This window comes from Theropithecus gelada, chromosome 11, assembly GCF_003255815.1.
Source record: "Theropithecus gelada isolate Dixy chromosome 11, Tgel_1.0, whole genome shotgun sequence".
In the NCBI taxonomy this organism is placed as follows: domain Eukaryota; kingdom Metazoa; phylum Chordata; class Mammalia; order Primates; family Cercopithecidae; genus Theropithecus; species Theropithecus gelada.
Genome location: NC_037679.1, coordinates 81,204,737 through 81,231,626, shown reverse-complemented (window position 1 = coordinate 81,231,626; position 26,890 = coordinate 81,204,737). Strand labels below are relative to the sequence as shown.

The window sequence follows — 26,890 nt, the reverse complement described above, 5'->3', positions numbered from 1 at the left end:
TGACCACAGCCCCCATCTCTCCCAGCGCTATGGCAAAGCCGCTAGGGCACTGGCTCTCAGCAGGGGTGACTCCCCCCGCCCCGGGGACATTGGTTAACAACTGGAAACATTTTGGCGGAGGCCAGGGAGGCTGCTCAATGTCCCACAATGCACAGGATGGCCCCCCACGTAAAGACGGATCCGAGACTGGACGCGGTGGCTCACGCCTGTAATTCCAACACTTCGGGAGGCTGAGGTGGGCGGATCACCTGGGGTCAGGAGTTTGAGACCAGCCTGGGCAACATGGTAAAACCCTGTCTCCGCTAAAAATACAAAAATTAGCCAGGTGTGATGGCAAACGCACGCCTATAGTCCCAGCTACTCAGAAGGCTGAGACAGGAGAATCGCTTGAACCTGGGAAGCGGAGGTTGCAGCGAGCTCTGCAGACTGCGTCACTGCACTCCAGCCTGGGTGACAGAGCAAGACTCCGTCTCAAAAAAAAAAAGAAAAAACAAGAATGATTTGGCCCCAAATGCCAGGGTTGCCAAGCCTGAGAGCCCCTGCACTAGTGGCGTCATTCTACCCACGACTTCTTGGGAGGAAAGTCAGGCAGAACCTGTGACATTCTGGACATTCTGAGTGCATGCAGCCTCTGCCTAAACGCTTCCACTTCCAGGGACGTAGCCTGCAGAGCCACCTGCACCTGGGCAAAGATGCAGAGAGATGAGGGTACCAGACTCCCCGCAGGACTGCATGTGCAAAACAAAAGGCGGGAACACCTAAGTGACCATCACTAAGGGACTATTCAAATAAATTATGGCACAGTCACAGACTTGACGGGAACCATTACAGTTGATACGGAGAATGGCATGAACCTGCAATCTCTGCCTTCTGGGTTCAAGCTATTCTCCTGTCTCAGCCTCCCAAGAAACTGGGATTACAAGTGAGCACCACCACGCCGGGCTATGTTTTGTATTTTTAGTAGAAATGGGGTTTCACCATGTTGGCCGGGCTGGTCTCAAACTCCCGACCTCAGGTGATCCACCCACCTCAGCCTCCCAAAGCGCTGGGAACACAAGCGTGAGCCACCGTGCCCCGCCGCCAGCATATTTGAAGAGCCAGTTGCTCACCCCATTGAGTGAGGGAGGCTTCCAAATTCCTGTTATTTCCAGCTTTCCTTCCCAACACTCCCTATTTTGAGCTCTGTGGTCTTGCCACACCACAGTTTCTTACTTTCTTCTTCTTCTTCTTCTTTTTTTTTTTTTTAAGACCGGGTCGTGCTCTGTCATCCAGGCTGGAGTGCAGTGGGACAATCATGCTCACTGCAACCTCCACCTCCTGGGCTCAAGCAATCCTCCCACCTTAGCATTCTGAGCAGCTGGGACTATAGGTGCATGCCCCCACACTCCACTAATTTTTGTGTATATATATGTGTGTGTGTGTGTGTGTGTGTGTGTGTGTATATATATATATATATATATTAGACGTTTCACTCTTGTTGCCCAGGCTGGAGTGCAGTGGCGTGATCTTGGCTCACTGCAACCTCCACCTCCTGGGTTCAAGCAATTCTCCTGCCTCAGCCTCCCGAGTAGCTGGGATTATAGGCACTTGCCACCACACCCAGCTAATTTTTTATATTTTTAGTAGAGACGGGGTTTCGCCTTGTTGGGCAGGCTGGTCTCGAACTCCTGACCTCAGGTGATCCACCCACCTCAGCCTCCCAAAGTGCTGGGATTACAGGTGTGAGCCACTTCCCCCTGCCTAATTTTTGTATTTTTTTGTAGAGATGGGATTTCACCATGTTGCCCAGGCTGGTCTCAAACTCCTGGGCTCAAGTGATCCTTGCCTCAGCCTCCCAAGTAGCTGGGACCACAGGCATGTACCACCACGTCCAGCTAATTGTTTAATTTTTTGTAGAGACAGTTTCACCACGTTGCTCAGGCTGGTCTCGAACTCCTGAGCTCAAGAGATTCACCCACCTCGACCTCCCAAAGTGCTGGGATTACAGGCATGAGCCACATGCCCAGCCAGCCTGCCTCCTTTCTAATACCAGGTCAAGACAGCAATTCAATTCCTCCAGCAAGCCTTTCTGGTGGCCCTCCAAATCCCTTTTTTACTGTGTCCATCACAGCAGTGACTACGAACTCAAAAGCCCCATCAGGGGCCAGGCAATACCACAAATGAGTCAAGTGGGCTGTTTGATTCAGACATAGATAAGCTTCACAAATAAAATGTTAAGAAATACTCTCTTCAAATATACACTTTCCCAGTTTTCCTAAAAAGAAAAAATAGCCTTCTCAGGCTAGGCGTGGTGGCCCACACCTATAATCCCAGTACTTTGGGAGGCCGAGGCAGGCGGATCACCTGAGGTCGGCAGTTCGAGACCAGCCTGACCAACATGGAGAAACCCCGTCTCTACTAAAAATACAAAATTAGTTGGGCTTGGTGGCGCATGCCTGTAATCCCAGCTACTCAAGAGGTTGAGGCAGGAGAATCGCTTGAACATAGGAGGTGGAGGTTGTGGTGAACCGAGATTGCACCATTGCACTCCAGCCTGGGCTACAAGAACGAAACTCCGTCTAAAAAAAAAAAAAAAAAAAAAAAAAAGCCTCTCCAGTCTTTTTCTTTTTTCTTTTCCACTTTCTACCTCCACTTTTGATAGAGAAATAGCTTCAAGAAACATCTTGGCTGGGTATGGTGGCTCACATCTGTAATCTCAGCACTTTGGGAGGCCAAAGTGGGAGGATCACTGGAGCCCGGAAGTTCAAGACCAGCCCGGGCAACATAGCAACACCCCATCTGGACAAAAAAACTATAAAAATTACCAGGGCCTGGTGGTGCACGTCTGTAGTCCCAGTTACTTGGGAGACTGAGGCAGGAGGATCACCTGAGCCCAAAAGTTCAAGGCTGCAATGAGTTGAGATTGTACCACTGCACTCCAGCTTGGGCAACAGAGTGAGACCCCATTTCAAACAAACAAAAACCAAGAAATAGGCCAGGTGTGGTGGTTCACATGTGTAATCCCAGCACTTTGGGAGGCCGAGGCGGGTGGATCACGAGGTCAGGAGATTTGAGACTAGCCTGGCCAACATGGTGAAACCCCATCTCTACTAAAAGTAGAAAAAGTAGCCAGGCGTGGTGGTGGACACCTGTAATCCCAGCTACTCAGGAGGCTGAGGCAGGAGAATTGCTTGAAGCTGGGAGGCGGAGGTTGCAGTGAGCCGAGATCGCACCATTGCACTCCAGCCTGGGTGACAAAACAAGACTCTGTCTGGGGGAAAAAAAAAAAAACAAGAAATATCTTAATTTTCTTTTTAAAATCTACAATAAGAAAAACAAGAGTGGCCATGAGGTAATACAGGGCAAGCGCCCTTTGGCCTTGGTTTGGAGAGACAATAGGAAGAGTCTCTTCTGCTTCGGCTGGTAACTGCCCCAGGGAAAAGCAGGCCCGACATTGTCAAAGCTGATTTTTCAAAAGAAGCTAGAAATCAATCCTGTTTTAAGCTCAAGTTTTAAAATTTGACATCACATTCAAATTTAAAAAATGATACTGCGGGGTTCTATATGGCCAGACCCTCATACCATGGGCTGGTTGGAATCTGCCTGCAGTGTCTGTCTGCAACTCTGCCAATGAGTCCTTGGTGCTGGTGTCTGTCTTCCCCGCTGACCTATGGCTTCTTGGGGTGCAGGAGGCGGAGTGCAGCTGTGACTGGGACCCTGGCACCAGCCCAGAGCCTCCTTGCACAGGCGTGCGGATCAGCTGTGCAGCAGGGGACGGCCTTTCTCCTAGAACCACACTGGCTGCTCCCAGGACACACACACGCTGAGTCCTGGGGTGGCCCCGGCTGCAGGCTGGTCACATCTGCCACTCCACATTCCATGCTCGCCAGCTCCTCGTGGGTGTGCAAGGCACTCCAGACCTGGCCTGCCCTCCATAGACCCGCTCAGCCACTGCCTCTCCCTCCAGGTGCCCAAAGTGACCCTCGGGTCCACACGCCCCCTATGTACTGCCCAACACAGGCTCTCCCCAACCTTCAGACTATACCTCCATGTTAGACCATCCGGACTGCTGCTCCTTTTCTTAGATGCAATCACGCTATTTGTAATCCTGCAAGAGAATGTCTTTTTTTCTTTTTTTTTTTCCAGCAGGGTCTCACCCTGTTACCCAGGCTGGAGTGGTACAATCATGACTCACTGCAGCCTCAACCTCTCAGGCTCAGTCGATCCTCCTGGGACGACAGGCGCGTACCACCATGCCGGGCTCATTTTTATATTTTTTGTGGAGATGGGGTTTTGTCTTCTTGCCTAGGGTGGTCTCGAACTCCTGGGCTCAAAAGATCCTCCTGCCTCGACCTCCCAAAGTGCTGAGATTGTAAGTATAAGCACATACTGTGCCCAGCCCAGAATGTCTTTATTTTTGAAAGACACATGCTGACAACATGTTTAGGGATGAAATGTTCTGAGATCTGTGACTTACTTTCAAATGGTCCCAGAAAAAATACAGACAAAGCAAAAAAACCCCAAAAGCCAATAACTGCCAAGTGCAGCAGGTGGAGATACGGGACAGTATGATGCTGTTCTTTCCATTTTCCTGTGGAGACTCACAATAAACACACACACACACACTCTCACACAATCACCCCATCATCTGTTCTTAATCCTTCAGATTGTGTCACCCAAGCCCCCAGTGGCTCCCGTCTTACCATGAAAACCCAGGCAGTGGCCTTACGAGCCCCCCACACCTGAGGCGCCGCCTCCTATCTGACCCCATCTTATTTATTTATTTATTTATTTATTTTAATTTTCTGAGACACAGTCTCACTCTGTCGCCCAGGCTGGAGTGCAATGGCACAATCTCGGCTCACTGCAGCCTCCACCTCCCAGGTTCAAGTGATTCTCCTGCCTCAGCCTCCTGAGTAGCTGGGATTCAAACACGCACATGCCACCACGCTCCGCTAATTTTTGTATTTTTAATAGAGACGGGGTTTCACTATGTTGGCCAGGCTGGTCTAGAACTCCTGACCTCAAGTGATCCGCCTGCCTTGGCCTCCCAAAGTGCTGCGATTACAGGTGTGAGCCACTGCACCCAGTCCCCGTCTTATTTTCCAGCTCCTCACTCACTCTTCCCTCTGCCCACACTGCTCTCCTCCCAGATCCCCATACGGCTTGCTCACTTGCCCAGTCTGAGCCTCGTCTTGTTCAAAGGCTGCCCCTGACCACCCCATTTAAAATTGCAACTCCCCTGGTCATTCAGCAAGACCCCCCACCCCCATCCCTTTCCGACTTTATAATTCTCCACCACACTTCTCTCCCTAATACTAGGTTGTCTGATTTTTAAATATATTTAAACATTTTTATTAATATAATTATATTTTGAGCCAGGGTCTCACTCTGTCACCCAGGCTGGAGTTCAGTTGTGTGATCACGGCTCACTGCAGCCTCCAACTCCTGGGCTCAAGGGATACTCCCACCTCAGCCTCCTGAGTAGCTGGGACCACAGATAGGCACATGCCACCATGCCCGGCTCATTTTAAAACATTTTTTTGGAGAGACAGGATCTTGCTATGCTGCCCAGACTGGTCTCAAACTCTTGGCCTCAAGTGATCCTCCCGCTTCAGCCTTCCAAAGCATTAGGATTACAGGTGTGAGCCACCATGCCTGGCCGATTGTTTGATTTTTATTTATTTACTTATTTTTGAGACAGGGTCTTATTGTCACACAGGCTGGAGTGCAGAGGCATGATCACGGCTCACTGTAGCCTTGACTTCCTGTGCTCAAGTTATCCTCTGACCTCAGCCTCCTGAGTAGCTGGGATCACAGCTGTGTGCCACCACACTTGGCTAATTTTTTTTTTTTTTTTTGGTAGAGATGAGGTCTTGCTATGTTGCCCAGGCTGGTCTTGAACTCCTGGGCTCAAGCAGGCTTCACACCTTGGCCTCCTAAAGTGCAGGGATTACAGGCATGAGCCAATGCACCTGGCCTGTCTGATTTTTTAAATTCCCCCATGAGACCATGTACTCCAGGTGTCACCTCTCTTTACTGTCTCCGTGCTGCGGCTGGCACATGACAGGGCCTCCTGGAACACCTAGCCACAGACTGCCTGAAGGCCGGTTACAGGGAGGCCGTCAGAGCCACCTCCAGAGGCCACGTACCTTCAGCTCCTGGGTGCTCCTTCCCATCAGCCTGGGCCTCGTCTGCCTTGGCCTCGGTGCCGTCGCTGGGCACAGCCGAGTTGGGCTCTGGAGCGGGGCTGGAGTTGCTGCTGTTCTCCTGTTTGATGGGGGAGGCATCTGCGATGGAGCTCTGGTTGCTGTTGTCGTCTGTGGGGTGTGGGAACAGAACCACAGGATGAAATCCCACAGCTGCCAAGGACGGGCAGGTCGGAGGACTCGGCATCCCTGTGCCTCAATGCCCGGAACCCCACAGCAGCTCTCCCACCGGGGAGGGGCCTGGTTATCGGTTTTTTTTTTTTTTTTTGAGATGGATCTCACTGTGTCAACCAGGCTGGAGGACTGTGGTGCAATCTCAGCTCACTACCTCCTCCTCCCAGGTTCAAGTGATTCTCCTGCCTCGGCCTCCCGAGTAGCTGGGATTACAGGCACCACTCCTGGTTACTTTTGTATTTTTAGTAGAGACAGGGTTTCACCACATTGGCCAGGCCCGTCTTGAACTCTAGACCTCTGGTGATCTGCTCACCTTGGCCTCCCAAAGTGGTGGGATTACAGGCATGAGCCACTGCACCCGGCCATGCGGTAGGGGTCTGGATACTGGATACTCCTCCTCCTGGGACCCCTGAGCTCACTCCCGCCCCCACCCCCATCCACCCAAGCACCACAGCCGTCCCATGTGTCCAGAGAGGCAAAGAATTCCGGCGCTGGCCTGACCTTCCCCACACTGAGCCAACTGTACCCTGTGTCTGCAGGCAGCCAGCTGGGGACGGTGGCCTCACATATTTAAAATCTTGGGGGGACATTTGAGGCCTCATTCTGGGTGTGGAAACCAGATGCATTGTGTGTCTGGCAGAGAAGCGATACGGAAGACATGGCATGGTCCGTGAGGCGGGGCTGCCAAGACGTTCTGTCTGACTGATGCAGCCCGGAGCCGAGTTCCACTTGATAGGAAATAAAAGGGAGAGAGAGACAGCGGGAGGTGGCACATTCCACGGGACACATGGTCCACTCCCTTAAAGTCAGTATCATATTAAAAAAAAATTCAAAAAAAGTGGGGGAGGGGAGATGATTTTAGAATAAAGAAAGCTAGGAGACTCGACCAAATATGATGTATGGAAATTATTTGCATCCTGTTTCGAAGGTGCCAGCTGTAACACTTTGGAACAATTGGGGAATTTGAATATGGTCTGGGTTTTAAAAGCTATTAAGGAACTGTTGGTTAATTTAGTTAGAAATGATCATGGGACAGTGGGTATGTAGAAACATCCTGTTTTTAGCAATGCATGCTGTGACGTTTAGGTGCAGACTTGAATGTCATGAGGCAGGGAAATTTACCAGAAAATGCTTCAGTGCAGGCTGCAGGCCAGTGTTAGGATGCTCTGAACTTTTACACTTTTTTTTTTTTTTGAGACAGAGTCTCGCTCTGTTGCCCAGATTGGAGTGCAATGGTGCAGTCTGGGCTCACTACAACCTCCGCCTCCCGGGTTCAAACAATTCTCCTGCCTCAGCCTCCCAAGTAGATTACAGGCGCCTGTCACCATACCTGGTTGAGTTTTGTATTTTTAGTAGAGACAGGTTTCACCATGTTGGCCAGGCTGGTCTCAAACTATTGGCCTCAGGCGATCTGCCCACCTCAGCCTCCCAAGGTGCTGGGATTACAGGTGTGAGCCACCGCACCTGGCCACTAGCTGTGTATTTTTTATATGTGAATTATATTTTAATTACAAAAATTTAAACATCGAAAAAATAGATGAGACAAATATGGCATCATGTTCATGAAAATCAAAGTGGAGTGTATAGGGGGATTGTATTCCCCTCTCTACTGTTCTTGACAACAAAACCCTTTACAATACAAAGAAGAAAGAGAAGGGGTAATTGGCAATGGCATCCACAGTGGGGCTGCGGGCAGAGCTGGGGCCCAGGCTGCACCTCCCCTTGTCCTGCACCCCCTTCTCAAGCACATAGTCACTCTATTTAGTTTTCTGAGATGGAGTCTGTCACCCAGGCTGGAGTGCAGTGGCGCGATCTCAGCTCACTATAATCTCCACCTCCTGGTTCAAGCGATTCTCATGCCTCAGCCTCCCAGGTAGCTGAGATTACAGGCATGCACCACCATGCCCAGTTAATTTTTGTTATTGTTATTATTTTTTAGTAGAGACAGGGTTTCGCCGTGTTGGCCAGGCTGCTCTTGAACTACTGACCTTAGGTGATCCGCTCACCTCAACCTCCCAAAATGCTGGGGTTACAGGAGTGAGCCACCACGCCCAGCCATCTATGTATTTTTTATTTTTAGAGACAGGGTCTTGCTCTGTCACCCAGGCTGGAGTACAGCAGCAGAATCATAGCTCACTGCAGCCTTGAACTTCTAGGCTCAAGCTATCCTCCTGCCTCTGCCTCCTGGGTAGCTGGGGCCACAGGCATGTGCCACTGCATCTGGCTAATTTTTAAATTTTTTGTAGAGATGGGGCCTCACTATGTTGCCCAGGCTGTCTTGGCCCCCTGGGCTCAAGTGATCCTCCTGTCTTGGCCTCCCAAAGCACGGCGATCATAGGCCTGAGCCACTATGCCCAACCTAGGAGAGTCGTTTGAAACAGCAGAGACCCAAGTGGAGGTTTCAAAACCAACACAATATGAAGCAGCCTTTCTGGGGGCCATGCTGCAGCCAGGGCGACGGCCACTTTTGTAAACATGAGAAGGAGACAGAGACATCCCCACAGATCTGGGCACCTGCCACCGTGCCAGGCACTAGGCAAAAGCATTTATGGTCACCTCGTGGAATCCTCCCCACAACTCGCTGGAAAGGCGCCATTACCACCTTCACTTTCCAGAGGGGGAAACTGAGGCTGGGAGCAGCAGAGCCACTTGCTGGACCCATCTGCCCAACTCCCAGCCCCATGTCCCTCCTCTACCTCAACCTGCCAAGGAAGCACCAGGCAGTCAGGCGGCCCCACACAGGTGACCTGGATCTGATTTTAACTGTACTCTGGGGTGCTAGTTACACAAAAGCATCCTCTTGTGAATTCTGGGACTTAAACCAAAAAAAAAAAAGGATGTATGCTCCCCAATTTCTCCCTCGAGAAAATCTAAACTTTCTTCCTACAGCAAGCACGTGTGCAAGAAGCTGGCCCCATAGGTTCCTGAGGTTGTGAGGCTGTGTTAATGAATGACAATGAGCACTAATGTTTAATGTCTGGTCTAGCCTGGTAGCCTGGTAACAGCGTGACACCAATACTTGGGCTAACTTCAGCTGAGTCTTGTGGACTAAAGGGCCCGGGGCACCACCCTCTCCCTTCATCTCCTGCTGTACCCATCCTCCCACTGGATGCCTTCCAGAAAACTCGCCCAGCCCACAGCTTTCCCTGACCTTCCCATTCACACGACTGCAGTCTGACTGGGTTTCGGCTGCACGTGCACGAAAATGAAAATGAGAAAGTGAACAGGGCCTCTGTGGCTGGGGACCTGGTTTGTTCAGCATTCTAGATTCTTCTGGAGAGTTCGTCCAGGTCACAAACCTGGATCTTTTTTTTTTGGAGACACGGCCTCACTCTCTTGCCCAGGCTGGAGTGCAGTGGCATGATCTTGGCTCACCGCAACCTTCCCTTCCCAGTTCAAGGGATTTTCCTGCCTCAGCCTCCCGAGTAGCTGGGATTACAGGTGCCCGCCACCACGCCCAGCTAATTTCTGTATTTTCAGTAGACACAGGGTTTCACCATGTTTGGCCAGGCTTGTCTCCAACTCCTGACCTTAAATGATCCTCTCAACTTGGCCTCCCAAAGTGCTGGGATTACAGGTGTGAGCCACCAAGTCCAGCCACAAACCTGGATTCTGTCTTCAAAGGACCTCAAATGCCAGCAATGGCACTGCAAATTATGAACTTGCTAACCATGCATGTTACTTCACCTCACTGGGCCTTAGTTTCTCCGTCTGTAAAATGGGGTTGGTAATTAGACTCAAACGAGGCAATGATGCTTAGCATGATACCTGGCACGTTGTGACGGTTTCATAAATGTTAGCTGTTAACAGGCCAAGGTTTTTTCAAATTTTTATTATAGGCTGGGCACAGTGGCTCATGCCTATACTTCCAGCACTTTGGGAGGTTGAGGGAGGATTGCTTGAACTCAGGAGTTTGAAACCAGCCTGGGCAACACAGCAAGACCCTGTCTCTACTTTTGAATAAAATAAAATAATTTTTTCTTTTTTGATGGAGTCTCGCTCTGTCGCCCATGCTGGAGTGCAGTGGCATAATCTCAGCTCACTGCAACCTCTGCCTCCCAGGTTCAAGCAATTCTCCTGCCTTAGCCTCCCAAGTTACAGGCGTGTAGCACCACACTCAATAATTTTTGTATTTTTAGTAGAGATGGGATTTCACCATATTGGTCAGGCTGGTCTCTAACTCCTGACTTCAAATGATCCTCCCACCTCACTCCTAAAGTGCTGGGATGACAGGCATAAGCCACCATGCCTGGCCCAAAATAAAATATTTATTATCATTATATATATATATATATATATATATATTTTTTTTTTTTAAGAGATGGGGTCTTGCTCTGTTGCCCAGACTGGAATGCAGTGGTACAATTACCTTTCACTGCAGCCTCCAACTCCCAGGTTCAAGTGATCCTCCCACCTCAGCCTCCAGAGTAGCTGTGACTATAGGTACGTGTCACCACACCCAGCTAAATTTATTATTAATTTTTAATCTTTTTTTTTTTTTTTTTTTAGACAGAGTCTCACTCTGTTGCCCAGGCTGGAGAGCAGTGGTGCAGTCTTGGCTCACTTCAAGCTCTGCCTCCTGGGTACACACCATTCTCCTGCCTCAGCCTCCCAAGCAGCTGGGACTACAGGCGCCCGCCACCATGGCCAGCTAATTTTTTTGTATTTTTAGTAGAGACAGGGTTTCACCGTGTTAGCCAGGATGGTCTCAATCTCCTGACCTCGTGATCCACCCACCTCAGCCTCCCAAAGTGCTGGGATTACAGGCATGAGCCACCGCGCCCGGCCTATTATTTTTTTGTAGAAATGAGCGAGACTCCGTCTCAAAAAAAAAAAAAAAAAATGAGGTCTCCCTATGTTGCCCAGGCTAGTCTCAAGCTCCTGGGCTCAAGTGATCCTCCTAACTCGACCTCCCGAAGTGCTGGGATTACGGGTGTGAACCACTGAGCTTGGTCCCATGCCAAGGTTTTTTTGTATTTTGTTTTGTTTTGTTTTGTTTTTGAGACGGAGTCTCGCTCTATCGCCCAGGCTGGAGCGCAGTGGCGCGATCTCGGCTCACTGCAAGCTCCGCCTCCCGGGTTCACGCCATTCTCCTGCCTCAGCCTCCCAAGTAGCTGGGACTACAGGCGCCCGCTGCCATGCCAGGCTAATTTTTTGCATTTTTAGTAGAGACGGGGTTTCACCGTGTTAGCCAGGATGGTCTCGATCTCCTGACCTCGTGATCCGCCTGCCTCAGCCTCCCAAAGTGCTGGGATTACAAGTGTGAGCCACCGCGCCCATTTTTTGTATTTTTAGTAGAGACAGGGTTTCACCATGTTGGCCAGGCTGGTCTTGAACTCCCGACCTCGTGATTCACCTGCCTCGGCCTCCCGAAGGGCTAAGATTACAGGCGTGAGCCACCACCACTGTGATTTTCTAAAGCCTGCTCAGAAACCTACCAGTCCCCCTATCCTTGGAACTGGTGACTGTGTTTTCCAGATAGGTCAATTTGGGCACGTGGGGAGGTTTGCTGGCCTTTCTTCCCTAGAACAAGACAGCCCTGCGTCTGGAGAGGTCAGAAACTCCAGCAAACCAATATTCCCTTCCAGTTTCTTATTTAGTTATTTATCTACTACTACCTGGCTGGACCAAAGGTTCTGGTGGTCAAAAGTACAAAGACATTGAAATTAGGGTCAAGAGACTGAAAAAGGCAGGGGCTGCAGGCTCTTGTCTTAGCAGGCCAGACAGGTGATAAAGAGGCGGTGGGTGACCCAGGTGGGCCTGGAGGTGCCACACTCTTCATAAGGGAAGGTGGCTCTGGCTTCAGGCAGTTCCAGGCAGCCCCTGCCTCAAGGGAGCACACAGCTATGGGGCTGCCAGATCTGATTTCTCAAGGGATGGCAGGATGGAGATTTACTGATTTTCAAACACGGAAAGCCAACTTAATTTTCATGAAGCTTTAGGGACGGGCGTGGTGGCTCACACCTATACATTCTAGCACTTTGGGAGGCCAAAGTGGGTGTTCGAGACCAGGAGTTGGAGACCAGCCTGGGCAACACGGTGAAACGTACTATCTACTAAAATAAAAAGAAAATTAGCCAGGCGTGGTAGCACAAGCCTGTAATCCCAGCTACTCAGGAGGCTGAGGCAGAAGAATTGCTTGAACCCAGGAGGTAGAGGTTGCAGTGAGTTGAGATCGCACCACTGCACACCAGCCTGGGTGACAGGAGCGAGACTCTGCCTCAAAAAAAACCCAAAAAACCAAAAACACAAAAAAACAAAAAACAAAAAGGAGCTGTAGGTTTGAATTTCTGAGGGCGTTTTCCTTGGGTGGATGGAGACAAGCGTGAGGACCCGTGGGGGACACTGGGGACCGGCTCGGAATGTTCTGTGTTTTGACCTGGGTGGTGACACGGGTGTGTGCAGTTTGGGAACATTTCACGGAGGCGTACACATATCATCTGCACGTTTCCTCTCAAATAAAAAGGTCAAAACAGAAACAGACACCAGCAACAGGAAACGATGGCACACAGCACCATCTGGATTTGGTGGATGGACCTAGGTTACAACTTTTTTGGTTTTTTTGCCTTTTGAAGAGATGGGGTCTCACTGTATTGCCCAGGCTGGAGTGCAACAGCTACTCTCAGGTGTGATCATAGCACACTGCAGCCTTGAACTCCTGGGCTCAAGCGATCCTCCCGCCTCAGCCTCCCGAGGAGCTAGAACTGCAGGTGTGTGTTCCCCGTACCTGGTTAAGTTACAACATTTGAAATTAAACAGCAAAGGGAATTAGGCTGTAGACATGGAAGGGCAGTTCCCAAGGTCCTGGTGGGATTAACGTGAAGTCAGAAATCCAGTTTGGAGGCCGGGCACGGTGGTTCATGTCTGTAATCCCAGCACTTTTGGAGGCCGTGGCGGGCAGGCCACTTGAGGCCAGGAGTTCGAGACCAGCCTTGCCAACATGGTGGAACCCCATCTCTACTAAAAAATATAAAAATTGGTCAGGGATGGTGGCGCATGTCTGTAGTCTCAGCTACTTGGGAGGCTGAGGCAGGAAAATCGCTTGAACCCAGGAGGCATAGATTGTAGTGAGCCAAGACCACGCCACTGCACTCCAGCCTAGGCAATAGAGCGAGACTCCATCAGACTCCATCTCAAAACAAAACAAAACAAACCAAAACAAACAAACAAACAAAATCCAGTTTGGAGATTTCCAGCAGCCAAAACAAAATGGGAAACACAGCCATTTATATAATGTATGAGGGGGGTAAGAAACATACATCCAAACAATCTTCCTGGGCATACGAGGCTGACAGAACCCTCTCCTGTGTGGTTCTCGTCCCTGGGTGAGGAGAGGGTCTGATTTCTATGTCTCTGGCTTAGTTTATGTCTCTTGGCTTGGTATGCTGGGAAAAGAAACTTGCTCTCCTCTGCTGAGTCTTCTCCTTGGCACAGAGGCCTCCGGGCCCTGCCCAGCCCTCCTACCCCTTGCCTGGAATGTGAACAAACCTGCTGGAGAAACAAAAACATGACCGAGTGCTTGGCCAAGGCCCCAGGTTGGGCAGGAGAGGCTGGCAGGCCACGGGCACTCACCATGCATGTCCATCATCCCTGGGGAGGAACTGTTCTCCGGAGTGGTCACCTCTGAGCCACACTTCTCGTCCTTGCCTTTTTTCTTATTCTTGTTTTTCTGCAGGGGAGAATGGAGCAGAAACCAAGTCACCAGATCGCATGTGTGTGCACGTGCTCTGAGCCCCTGGGGAGTGGTGTGAATATTTTATTCCGTGGAAGCCTCCTGGAGCCCCCAGGCCTCCGGACGGTTTTCCTGGGCCTGCATTTGAACGCGTCTTATTAGGGACTGGCCTCTGGATCTCGCCCACTGTGGAATCAAAGAGCCCCACAGAGGGGAGGGTTCTGAGGCTGGCCCAGCTCCGGCACCCTGGGAAATAAGCCTGCCTGTTTCTGGGACTGGCAGCAGCAGTGTGGAAACGCCCCGGCTGGCAGGACCTGCCTCCTCTTTTAGGGAGAGTATCTGGGGAAGAGGCCGCCATCAGCCCAGAGCAGGTACAAAGTAATGCCAGGTGACCCAGGGGTCACTCATTTGCGCCAGCGGCAGGCCCCCTGGGGCAGCCTTTCTCAAAGTGTACTCTGCCGACCTCCAGCACAAATGTGCAGGAGGAGTTAGGAGGGAAGACCCTGGGAGAAAGGAGGGAGGGTGGGGATGCTTTTTGTGCCATTCCTTTTTTTTTTTTTTTTTTTTTTTTTTTTTTTTGGAGACAGAATCTCGCTGTGTCACCCAGGCTAGAGTGCAGTGGTGCGACCATGGCTCACTGCAACTTCCAACTCCCGGATTCAAGCGATTCTTTTGCCTCACCACCACACCAGGCTAATTTTTGTATTTTTAGTGGAGACGGGTTTCACCAATATTTTGGCCAGGCTGGTCTCGAACTCCTGACCTCGTGATCTGCTGCCTCTGCCTCCCAAAGTCCTGGATTATAGGCGTGAGCCACCATGCCCGGTCATTCTATTTTTTTTTTTTTTTTTTTTTTTTTGAGACGGAGTCTCGCTCTATCACCCAGGCTGGAGTGCAGTGGCCGGATCTCAGCTCACTGCAAGCTCCGCCTCCCGGGTTCACGCCATTCTCCTGCCTCAGCCTCCCAAGTAGCTGGGACTACAGGCACTCTCCACCATGCCCGGTTTGCATTTTTAGTAGAGACGGGGTTTCACCGTCTTAGCCAGGATGGTCTCGATCTCCTGACCTCGTGATCCGCCCGCCTCAGCATCCCAAAGTGCCGGGATTACAGGCGTGAGCCACCGCGCCTGGCCCTTTTTTTTTTTTTTTTTAACAAAAGGCTGTAGACATGGAAGGGCAGTTCCCAAGGTCCTGGTGGGATTCACATGAAGTCAGAAATCATGTTAGAAACAACCTGGGCTCAACGGTAGGAGACTCGTTAAATCAATCATGGTACATTCATTCAGTGAAATCCGATGCAACAATTACAGGGAGTAAGGTGGTTCTTCACAGACTAACATGGGGTGATCTGCAAAATACTAACACATTAAAATATGTCAATATTGCCTATACATATATAAGAAAGATGCAGGATATGTGAGCCTCACCAAGCAAAGAATGTGTGTGTGTGCGCATGTGTGCGCACCTGTGTGTGTGTGCATGCGTGTATTTACATGCATGTTTGCGAGCGAAGGCTCCCTTTAGAAAAATAAACAAAACCTGGCAACACTGGGCGCCTCCAGGGGCGAGAACTGGGGTGGGGATGGGGGGTGCAGGCAGGGATGAGAGGCAGATTTTAAAAAGATATGCAGTAAAAGAGTAACATCTGAAGATACACAAATCCAAACAGACAAAAGGTGGATTGGTGGTTGCCAGGGGCAGGCGAGGGGAATGGGGAGTGACTGCTGATGGGTGTGAGTTCCCTTTTGGGGGTGATGAAAATGTTCTGGAATTACAGTGGTGACAGTTGCACAACTCTGTGAATATATTCACTGAACTGAATACTTTAAAAGACTGACTGCTGGCCGGGCATGGTGGCTCACGCCTGTAATCCCAGCACTTTGGGAGGCTCAGGCAGGAAGATGGCTTGAGGCCAGGAGTTTGAGACCAGCCTGAGCAACATAGCCAGACCCTGTCTCTATTAAATAAAAAAATAAATAAGCCAGGTGTGCGGCCGGGCATGGTGGCCCACGCCTGTAATCCCGGCACTTTGGGAGGCCGAGGCAGGCGGATCATGATGTCAAGAGCTTGAGACCATCCTGGCCAACAAGGTGAAACCCCGTCTCTACAAAAAATACAAAAATGAGCTGGGCGTGGAGGTGGCGCCTGTAGTCCTATCTACTTGGGAGGCTGAGGCAGGAGAATTGCTTGAACTCAAGAGGGGGAGGTTGCAGTGAGCCAAGATCATGCCACTGCACTCCAGTCTGGCAACAGAGTGAGACTCTGTCTCAAAAAATAAATGAATAAATAAATGAAAAGAATACATAAATTAGCCAGGTGTGCATGCCTGCAGTCCCAGGTACTCAGGAGGCAGCGATAGAAGCATTGCTTGAGCCCAGTGGGTCGAGGCTGCAGTGAGTTATGATCCTGCCATTGCACTCCAGACTGGGCACAGAGACCCTGTCTCTTAAAAAAAAAAAAAGTGACTTCTATGATATGTAAATTGTCTTAATTAAAAAACTGTTTTGAATTTGAATTTTGTAACGTGTTTTACCTATTCAAAAGGATGAAATTTTCGAGAGTTCTAAAGTGACAAATGGATATAACCAGATACTGAGTGTTTAAAACAATCAAAACTCTCCCTCCACCAGGCAGGTTCCCAGCCCCAACCTGCAGAGACTTAGCGACCTGGTGTGGGGCCCAGGAATCTGCATCTTCTCCAGGTGCTCAGCCAGGCTGAGAACCATCGCCCCGGAGGGAAAGGGGGTGGGGGAGTGGCACGTGGCACATCCTGGTTCACAGATGAAGAGGGAATTTGCATTTCTCAGCACCGTCTGCGCAGCGGCACAGTGCTCAGTATTCTCTGTGGTGATATATTGCTTTTGCTCTGTTGCAGAAACCGCGAGTTGGATGTTACTGCTCCATTACACAAAAGAGGGGACTAAGGCCCAGCAAGGTGGGGTCACCTGCCCAACATCACAGGTTAATCGGGGCTGGTCTGTCTGCCTCCAAATCCAACGGTCCCTTGAAGCCTAGAGCTGCCAGGTCCTTCCTGATGGCCCAGAGCTTACATTTTCCCCTTGATCATATTCCATTTGGCACTTCCCTGATATCTGTTTCATGCTATTCTATAATTATCTTCCCCCAACGAGATTAGAAATTCCTTGAGAGCAGGGACCACATCTTCTCAAATGCAACCGGGGTTTCTACACCTAATGGCGGGCAAGGCACAGACATGGGCTGGAGCCAGGAGCTGCCTTCGAGGGGCCTGCCCTGCTCTTCCCTGGGAGATGCGGAGAGAGACTAAGGCTCAGTCCCTTTGGGGAAAGCAGCTCTGGTGGTTCCGGGAGCCCAGGCTAGAACCAGAAGGGACAACAAAGGCCCACGTTCAGGCATGAGCATGTGATCACGGGGTGAAGAATGGAGCCACAGCCCTGCTCAGAGACCCAAGACTTGCAGGGCAGGTAACTGAAGATGGGCGGAGAAACTTAGCCCCTGTCTTTTTGGAGGAAGCTGGACCCCCATATACTTCCCCCACCCCAAATCTACCAATCATGACCTCATGTCGCTCCCAGGAGTGGCTACAGCCATGTGGGTTAGTCTGTGCCATCTTCCCGGGTAGAAGGACTGAGTTTGAGTAAATAGGGAAGGCAGTCCAGGCAGCGGGGAACAGCCCGGGCAAAGGCCTATGGGGGAGACTGTTCTTGATTTGGGATGGAAATGAGAGGGGTCTCTGGAGGTAACTGGCCTGGGAGCCACTAAGTTGGAGAGCCCTGTCTGCTCGGGGCAGTTGCCAGCCATCACAGGACAGTGCCTCGCGCTCCCTCTAGTGGTGGAAGTCGGGATGGCGCCACCCCTCCTGGAGCCCTCTAAGACCCCGCATCCCTGCACCAGGCTTTCCTAACCCTGGGGGGCCGGGGAGGGGGGGTGCCCTGTCACCACCAGCTCCACTCACCAGAAGCTTCTCCAAGCGCAGAGAGAACATGCGCTTTGGAGTCAGACAGACCTGGGCTCCATTCACAGCTCTGAGGTGAGCTGTGTGACTCTAGGCAAGTGGCTTCACCTCTCTGAGCCTGTGTCCTCCCTTGTACAGAGGAGAGTTAAAAACATCAACTCCACAGGCTGAGTAGGAAAAATAACAGAGATGCCGCATGTGAGGCATCAGCCCAGGGCCTGGCAGATGGTCAGAGGCTCAGGAACAGAACCACAAAGGTGGGGAGAACATGCCTATCTGTGGGCGCCACCACACCTGCCCCAAAACACAGTGCCAAGCCCTGGGGAGGGCACTCAGCCCAGAAGACACAACTTGCAGGTCAGGCGCGGTGGTTCACACTTTAACTCCAGCACTTTGGGAGGCCCAGGCAGGTGGATCATCTGAGGTCAAGAGTTCGAGACCAGCCTGGCCAACACGGTAAAACCCCAGTCTACTAAAAATACAAAAAATTGGCCCATGTGGTGGTGCGCACCTGTAATCACAGCTACTTGGGAGGCTAAGGCTGAAGAATCTCTTGAACCCACGAGGCAGAGGATGCAGTGAGTCCAGATCACGCCACTGCACTCCAGCCTGGGCAACAGAGTGAGACTCTGTATCAAAAAAAAAAAAAAAAAAAAAAAAGAAGAAGAAGAAGAGGAAGGAAGAAGAAGAAGAGACACCTTGCAGGATGTTCCCCACCCCCACTGCTCTGAGGGCCAGACTCTGGGCTGGAGTAGGAGGGGTGGGGACTGGTCCAGCAGCCTCCCCAAGTCTAAGCTGGGTCCTTCTAATCCCAGGAGCTCTTGGTCCCAGAGCCCCAGCATGGTGGGTAGCAGCGAACAACCTCCGTCCGCATGGTGGGAGGAGCACGAATGGGTGGCCCACCCCAGGGGACCAGCCCTCCATACTCACGTCGTCAACCTTGGGCTCCGTCACAGGGACCCATTTGTAGATTCGTAGGGATGTGTCACCAACGGTCACCCATTTCTTCTCCCTGAGGAGGACGAGGAAGAGCCTGTTACTGCGGACTCTTCATCCCTGGGGGACACAGGCCACACTCCCTTGGGGCTGAGAGCAAGCTCCAGATCACACAGATGAGGGTTTGAATCCCAGCTCCACCCTCACTAGCAGGAGCCCCTGGGCAGGCCACATCACCCATCTAAGCCTGGTTTCTCCACCCCGTTACACCACACAGGGTGGCTGCCCTCTCCAGGCTGTCACCAAAAAGGCTGAGGGCGGGGCTGCCATTACAAGGACTCCTATGGGTGGCGGGAGTCAGGCCCAGGTCCCCCTGTGTCACTGCCAATGCCACTCAGCCAGTGAACTGGGCCACCCGCGCCCTTCTGGGCAGCCGAGAGGCCTTCAGGCCAGCAGGCCGATTCCTCCTGTCGGGGGTGGACACCCCAGGGCTCCTCCTGCCCTCTGGGCAATGTGTCTGAGGTTGGGGAGGCAGAAGCAGGCAAGCCGGGGTGCCGCCCACACTGCCGGAAGCACGCCCTTCGAGGCAGCCAAGGAGAGCCAGGGAGTGGTGACCTCAGCCCGAAAGGAGGTTACACGGCCTGAATCTGTGGGTGGCAGCCGGGTGGGAGGGGACCTGCACCCCTGATTCGGGGCTCCTAGTGACCCTGTCTGCAAGGTCGCCCCAGCTGCATTACAAACGCCTGAAGGACCAAGTCCAGACTCCCCACTATGAGAGGCAGGTTTGTGGATGAGGAGAAACTTACAAGCCACAGAAGCAAACAGGACCAGTTTTCACTGGAGATAACAATGACCACCCTCTCCTCCACCCCACCACTCTGCTCCGAGCCACTGTCATTGTTCCGATTATTGCTACAGCCAGCCACCTCCTGTCCTTGACTCCCTGCACTCCACTTGTCCCTTACAGCCCGAAAGGCCCAGCAGCCACACCCCTGAGGGGACTGAGGCTCAGGAGAGCCCCCCAGAAGCAGGGCTGGGTTGGAACCAAGGCTTCTAAATCAAGGCTCTGCCAGATAGGAGATGTGTGAGGCCACCAAGGAGCCACTGATGGCTCAGCTAGGAGGCTGGCAGATTTAAGGGCCCCAGCAGGGGCTGTTGGGGCAGGCACACCCCTGGTACAGGCAACATAGCTGCCCAAGTCCTCAGCAATTTTAGTGACAAAAGTTCCCAGAACCAAGAATGCTCTGTGGCACAGGCACCTCTGTCCGTGAGCTGCTGTCACCCTTCCTGGACTCTCTGCCCAAACTCAGCCTCAGGTCACCCCCTTGTGGAGCACACGGCCCTCACATGCTGGTGTGACAGGTTACAGGACTCCCACCCTGTCACCACGAGGGTTGCGGGATGACAGAGCATACTCAAAGCCAGCCAGCCGAAACCACAGACACCTCACCCCCAAAAACCCTGCCTGCTCGGGTCCCATGTGTTCCCTCAGAGGACACCACGGCCCGGCTTTTCTTATTATACCAATGGCCATTCCTAGTGCCTTCTATGTATCAAGTACTGTGCCGGCTCGTCTGGCAGGAAATGGCAACTTCCCCATTTGACAGATTAAGAAACTGAGGCACAGGGCAGTGAAGGTGAACTCATTCTCCCAGAGCCAGCACTCAAACCCTTCACCCAGCACAGCTGTTGAGACCAGCCTCTCCGCTCCCCCTCCTTGCACATTTTCACCCAGAAACGATGCAGGAAAGACGGGTGTCTTAAGTCTACTAGCCAGTCTCCTGCCTCCTGTGGGCAGAGCAGACAAACCACAATGCCCACCTTTCCCCTCCTCCATTCTGAGCCATCAGAAGGTGTCCAGAAGAGACAGGGTACTCCTGGGAAGAACCTCAGTTGTTAGCGCAACCATCACAATAGCCATTGTGTGCCCAGGCTGTTACATGCCAGGCTCCACGCCAAGCACTTTACTTACACACTCTCTCTCCCTGGGATTCCCAACAGGCTACAAGAGGGGGACGATTGTCACCCTTTTTACAGATGCAGAAACAGGATGCACAGAGAGGTTATACCACTAGCTTGGGGTCTCACAGATAGGAAGTGGCAGAAGAGAATTAGATTTGGGCTTGGACCCCAGACACCACCTCCTGCTATTCTGTTTCCCATGAAAACCAAGAATCATTCTAAAGGAGCGCCAAGGTAACAGAAGCTGGAGGAAGAATGACAAATTGCCAGGACCCCATGCCGATTGGCCAAAGCCATTCATTACTCATGAGCCCTGGACCAGCTTCCCAGTAAATCAACCCATTCAAGGTTTGATTGTGTTTGGGGGGAAAAAAAAAAAAAAAGTAATTGACTTGTAACACACAGGACACCTTTCAGGGCAGAAAGTGTGCCAGAGATCTGGGCTTTGTGGCCGCAAATCAGCCAAGATGCAAGTTTGCAGCTGCTTCCCAGTGAGGCTCAAGACCACCACAGGCTACAAGCTGAATGCAGCCAGGCTTCCGTGCCTCTCTTTTTCCCGACTGGCAACCTCTTCACCGAGTTCTCAAGTTACCTCAGCGATGAGAAACTGTATTTCTAGGTGTGGACATTGAGGGGGCTTCGGGACAGAGGCAAGAACATTAAGAACTCTACCTCTGGGCTGGACCTATGCTCAGCCAAGCAGCCACCCAGAGAGGCCGCGGAGCTCAAGTTTAAGGCACCAAGTGAGCACCCGGGAGGACATAGGATTCCACAGACACATTGGGAGGGCACACGGGTTCAGCAGAGTAGCTGAGGTTTCCCACAATTGCCCCCCCAAAACCATCACCACAGAACACATAGCCCTTCCCAAAAAGGGGCATTGCTCCCCTCCACCAATGAGGGTATGAAGCTATGCTCATCACTTTCTTATTTTTTCATTTTTAAAAATTTTTTGAGACGGACTGTTACTCTGTAGCCCAGGCTGGAGTGCAGTGGCACAATCTCGGCTCACTGCAACCTCTGCCTCCCGGGTTCAAGCGATTCTCCTGCCTCAGCCTCCTGAGTAGCTAGGACTACAAGCACATACTACCATGCCCGGCTAATTTTTGTATTTTTAGTAGAGACGGGTTTCACCATGTTAGCCAGGCTGACTGACCTCAGGTGACCCACCCACCTCGGCCTCCCAAAGTGCTGGAATTACAGGTATAAGCCACTGCGCCCAGCCTATTTTTTTTTTTTTTTTGAGACGGAGTCTCGCTCTGTCGCCCAGGCTGGAGTGCAGTGGCCGGATCTCAGCTCACTGCAAGCTCCGCCTCCCGGGTTCACGCCATTCTCCTGCCTCAGCCTCCCGAGTAGCTGGGACTACAGGCGCCCGCCACCTCGCCCGGCTAGTTTTTTTTTTTGTATTTTTTAGTAGAGACGGGGTTTCACCGTGTTAGCCAGGATGGTCTCGATCTCCTGACCTCGTGATCCACCCGTCTCGGCCTCCCAAAGTCCTGGGATTACAGGCTTGAGCCACCGTGCCCGGCCTGCCCAGCCTATGTTTTATTTTTTTGAGATAGGGTCTCCCTCTGTTGCCCAGGCTGGAGTGCGGTGGTGCGATCACTGCTCACTGCAGCCTCGACCTCCTGGGCTCAAGTGATCTTCCTGCCTTGGCCTCCCAAAATGCTGGGATTACAGGTTTGAGCCACCACGCCTGAGCCCCACTTTATATTTAGGGTGGCAAACAACCGGTCAACAGACGTGTTTTGTTTGGCCTACACAGTACTTTAAAAATGTTAAATCTGCTGCCAAACTTCAAAACAAAACAAAACAAAACAAAACAAAAACAGGCTTCGCATAAGATTCCAGACTTCTGGCTACTCTTGAAAACATGACCCGGGCCCACATGCCCTGGGAAGCGACAGCTTGCCCCAGATGGGCTCTCTGGCCCCCTCGGATACCCTCACTCTTGACACCTGTAGGTACTGGGTCTAGAAATCACCACGACCCCTAGACTGCAGCCCAGCTTGCTGCAAAGCTGGCCCTGGCTGTGCCCCGCGCCTCCTGTCTTGGCAGCCCCGTCACCTTACCCTGACTTCAGCACCTCTCTCTTCCCATTACACTTGGGCTCCTGGGAGGAAAGGACAAAAATGAGTTCCCAGCAGTAGGAATATAGCCCCAAATGCTCCTCTCCAGCACAGACTCCTATATAAACTACAAGAATCCATCCCAGATTCTCCAGGCTAAGGCCAATTTTGAATGTTCTCCTGCATCCAGGTCCAAGGGCTAGCCAACAAGACCATCTTAGGGTTACCCACTGCCCAAGAGGACGCTGCTGACTCCCTCCAGGAGAGCTCTAATCCCTGTCCTTGTACTCACTTCTCAGGGCTAGTCCCTGTCACCTCAGGAGGCCTGGCCCATGGCTGGCCTCACCCTAGCGAGGCCCAGGTCTGCCTGACTTGCCATGTGCCTAGAAGGAAGGTCTCCATGATGAAACTTCCGGAGGAGCTGAGACAAGGGAGGCCTCAGGCCCAAACCTCCACCTCTCCTGGGACAGACAGGAGGTCTTTGGGCACAGACCTTTCTCAGTCCTCACAGCAAGTCATTGAGGGAACCCTCAGACCAGGCTGAGGGGTCCTGGGCCTAAGCCTACTTTGTTTGTTTGTTTGTTTTGTTTTTTGAGACAAGGCTGTCACCCAGGCTGGAGTGCAGTGGCATGATCGCAGCTCACTGCAGCCTCAACCTCTTGGGCTCAAGTGATCCTCCAGGCTTAGCCTCCTGAGTAGCTGGGATTACAGACGAGGGTCACCATGCCTAATTTTTTTTTTTTTCTTTTTTTTTTTTTTTGAGACGGAGTCTCGCTTTGTTGCCCAGGCTGGAGTGCAGTGGTGCGATCTCAGCTCACTGCAGGCTCTGCCTTGTGGGCTCACGCCATCCTCCTGCCTCAGCCTCCCGAGTAGCTGGGACTACAGGTGCCTGCCACCACGCCCGGCTAATTTTTTGCATTTTTAGTAGAGACGGGGTTTCACCGTGTTAGCCAGGATGGTCTCGATCTCCTGACCTCGTGATCTGCCTGCCTCAGCCTCCCAAAGTGCTGGGATTACAGGCGTGAGCCACCGCCCCTGGCTTTTTTTTTTTTTAAAGATATGGAATCTCACTATGTTACCCAGGCTGGTCTTGAACTCCTGGGCTCAAGAAATCCTCCTGTCTCAGCCTCCAAAGTGCTGGGATTACAGGCATGAGCCACCATGGCGGGCCTCCAAGCCTCCGGTGCAGCCCAAGCTTTCATCTCCCACCATCGCCCTGGACCCCTTCTCTCCTCCACCAGCACAGGGCCTCCAAATCCTGGCCCAGTTTCCCAAAAAAAGGCCCGCCATTTTGTTTTCCCTTCAGCCATCTTCTGGTCACCTCACACTCCACCGGCCTGCGTTGCTGAAACAGCCCACAAACAGAAGAGGACACAGCCTGCCCCAAATGAGAGGGAGGCCACAGCTTTTCCGGGGGCGGGGGAAGCGTCAGGGGACAGTGTGTGGGTGGGTGGGTAATTTTAGGGGTCACTAGGGCTGAGGAGAAACCCACCCAAGGCTCATGGGGCCAAATGATCTGCCAGACACTTCATCTTCCCTCTGGGTAAAATACAGGATGCCCTGTTAAATTTGCATTTCAGATAAATAGATAATTTTTTAGTATAAGTGTGTCCCAAATATTGCATGAGACATACTCAAAAACATTTATTTTTAATTCTTTCACTGTTTATCTGAAATTCGAATTTAACTGGGTGTGCTGTATTTTTATCTGGTTAAACCTGGCAACCCCACCTCCCCACCAGTGGTGAAATGCATGGTTGGTGGCCACACAATTAATAAACAACCCAAAGTCTCGTGGGCTGAGTCAAAGACCCAATCCGAAGGCACGGGGAAGGTGGGATATGCTTCTCAGGGGCCGGAGAAACCTGGGCAATCCGAAGGCACGGGGAAGGTGGGATATGCTCTCAGGGGCCGGAGAAACCTGGGCAGTAAGTCCAAGGCTTTCGCTCACAAGGGGCCAAAAAAAAAAAAAAAAAAAAAAAATCTCAAAGCCAAGTTTCTACAAAGTCCACCTTATAACACGGACAACACTGAGCAACAGCTCCTCCTGCGCCCAGGGCGGGGTGCTCTTGGAGGCATGACCTCACTCGTCCTCAACAACCCGAGGGGACCTGGAAGCCAAGCAGAGAGCCCCGGGTCACCATGGTTAGAGAAGTGACAATGGTATGCCGAAGGTGGCGGCAAGGAAGTGAACTGGAAGCTGGACCATGAGATCCCAAAGCCTGAGGTCTTCAGAGGACACGAGGTGGTGTTTCCCCAAACCCAGGGAGGCGCAGAGGCACAGCCCCACAAGCCCCAACTACAGGCCTGGTCCCCGCGGGGTCAGCGGGCTGGAAGGTCTCCAGGCCGGCCGCCCTGGGGCCCGCGGGGTGGGAAGCCCCATCTCTCCATCTGCCCTCCTGGCAGAGCAGCTGGCCGCTCTGCGGGAGCAGCTGTCAGGGTGCAGGAGCCTCTGTCCCGCCGGGAACCTGGGGTAGGAGGCCCCACCACGCCTCCTTGAGCAGAGAAAGGCGGCTTGCCGGCTGCTTCCCAACCTCCAGGTCGGCGACAGAAGGGACCCAGGCACAGACACCAGTTCTTTCTTTGCACAGGGGCTGAGGCAAGGAGGGGAGCAACTCCGGGCTTCCCGCGGGGAATCCCACAGTAGAGGGGGCTGCCGGTTGTTTCCCAGCGTGTGTGTGTTGGCCTGCAGCTGTTTCTGCCATTTTTAAATGGCTCCAGTTGGGCACCGGGCACCCTGCGTACCAGGGGAGCTCCCGAGACACCGACGACTTGGATCTCAACTTTGGAAAGCCTCCCCTTCTCACGGTTCTGAAAATTCTTTGTCCCACTGGAGCCAAACCCAGCCCACGGCCGGGCATCCGGCCATCGCAGCCAGCCCTTTCCATAGGAGGCCGGGGAGCACGTGGACTTTATTGATTTTCCTCTTGCCTTTTTTGTTGGGTTTGACTCAGAAAGGACAGCTAACTTGTGACACCGCCACACCGGAGGCTCGCCCCCAGTGGCTTTTAGAGACCAAGGCGCTACTCGAGAAACGACACCCCCAAACGTAAACATCCCCTGCCACCGGGCCTGCCCGGCTTCCAAGCTCGAAATAAAGCGTCGGGACGAGCCCGCGGGCGCTGACACTCGGGGCCAGAGTCGCCGCGGCTCCTCTCCCTCCGGGACCGGTGAAGGCGTGGGAAAAAAACAATAAAGTTGAAATCAGGGATCGGGGAGTTTTCAACAAGTCTGACCCAACCTGGCGATCTGCTCGCGCCTCGGGCCTGGCCCAGGGGCCGATTCCGAGCAGACCCCGACGAGGCCGCGGAAAGGTTCGATCCCCTTAATATCGACCGGGCCACGCCGGGGAGACGCTAAAGTGAACCCGAAAACCACGCGCGGCCGCCGCCGCGTCCCCCTCTCCCCAGTGCAGAGAACAAAAACAACGGCTCCCTCCGCAAAACAAACACGAGCTCCCGGTGTGGAGAGGCAGCCGCGGCCCAGGACCAACGGCTTCTGGCCAAAAACATCTGCTGGCCCGAGCCCCCCTCCCGGGGCGCCGCGCAGAGTGGGGTGGAACGTGGGCGCCCCGCGCCCCTGGCCGCTGGCGCCCGGCGCTCGCCCCCATCTTTCCTGGTCGCCGAGAGCCCTCGCTCCAGGCAGCCCAAAGCGCTAAATTTAAACGGCTCGCGCTTTGCAAACTCCGCAGACTCGAGGGCGCCGGGCCCGGGAGGCGGGAGCCGGCGGCCGGGCGGGCCGGGGCCGGCGGAGGGCGGCGGGGCGCGGGCCGGGGCGCGCGGGGAGGAGACGGCGGCGGCGGCCCGCCCGGAGGCGCCAGCGGCCAGGGGCGCGGGGCGCCCAAGTTTCACCCCACTCTGCGCGGCGCCCCGGGAGGGGGGCTCGGGCCAGCAGATGTTTTTGGCCAGAAGCCGTTGGTCCTGGGCCGCGGCTGCCTCTCCACACCGGGAGCTCG

General features: G+C 52.7%; 1 protein-coding gene across 3 annotated transcripts in view; it reads right to left on the bottom strand.

The window, feature by feature from the left end:
- Positions 1 to 26,890, bottom strand: part of BCL7A (BCL tumor suppressor 7A) — a 41,288-nt gene that overhangs the window by 12,745 nt on the left and 1,653 nt on the right. For all 3 annotated transcript variants that reach the window (XM_025403518.1, XM_025403520.1, XM_025403519.1), the window contains 3 exons: positions 18,899 to 18,980; positions 13,935 to 14,031; positions 6,132 to 6,299 (listed from right to left, as the gene is read on the bottom strand). In XM_025403518.1, coding sequence (XP_025259303.1) covers positions 6,132 to 6,299; positions 13,935 to 14,031; positions 18,899 to 18,980 — 347 coding nt within the window. The remainder of the gene's footprint in view (positions 1 to 6,131; positions 6,300 to 13,934; positions 14,032 to 18,898; positions 18,981 to 26,890) is intronic.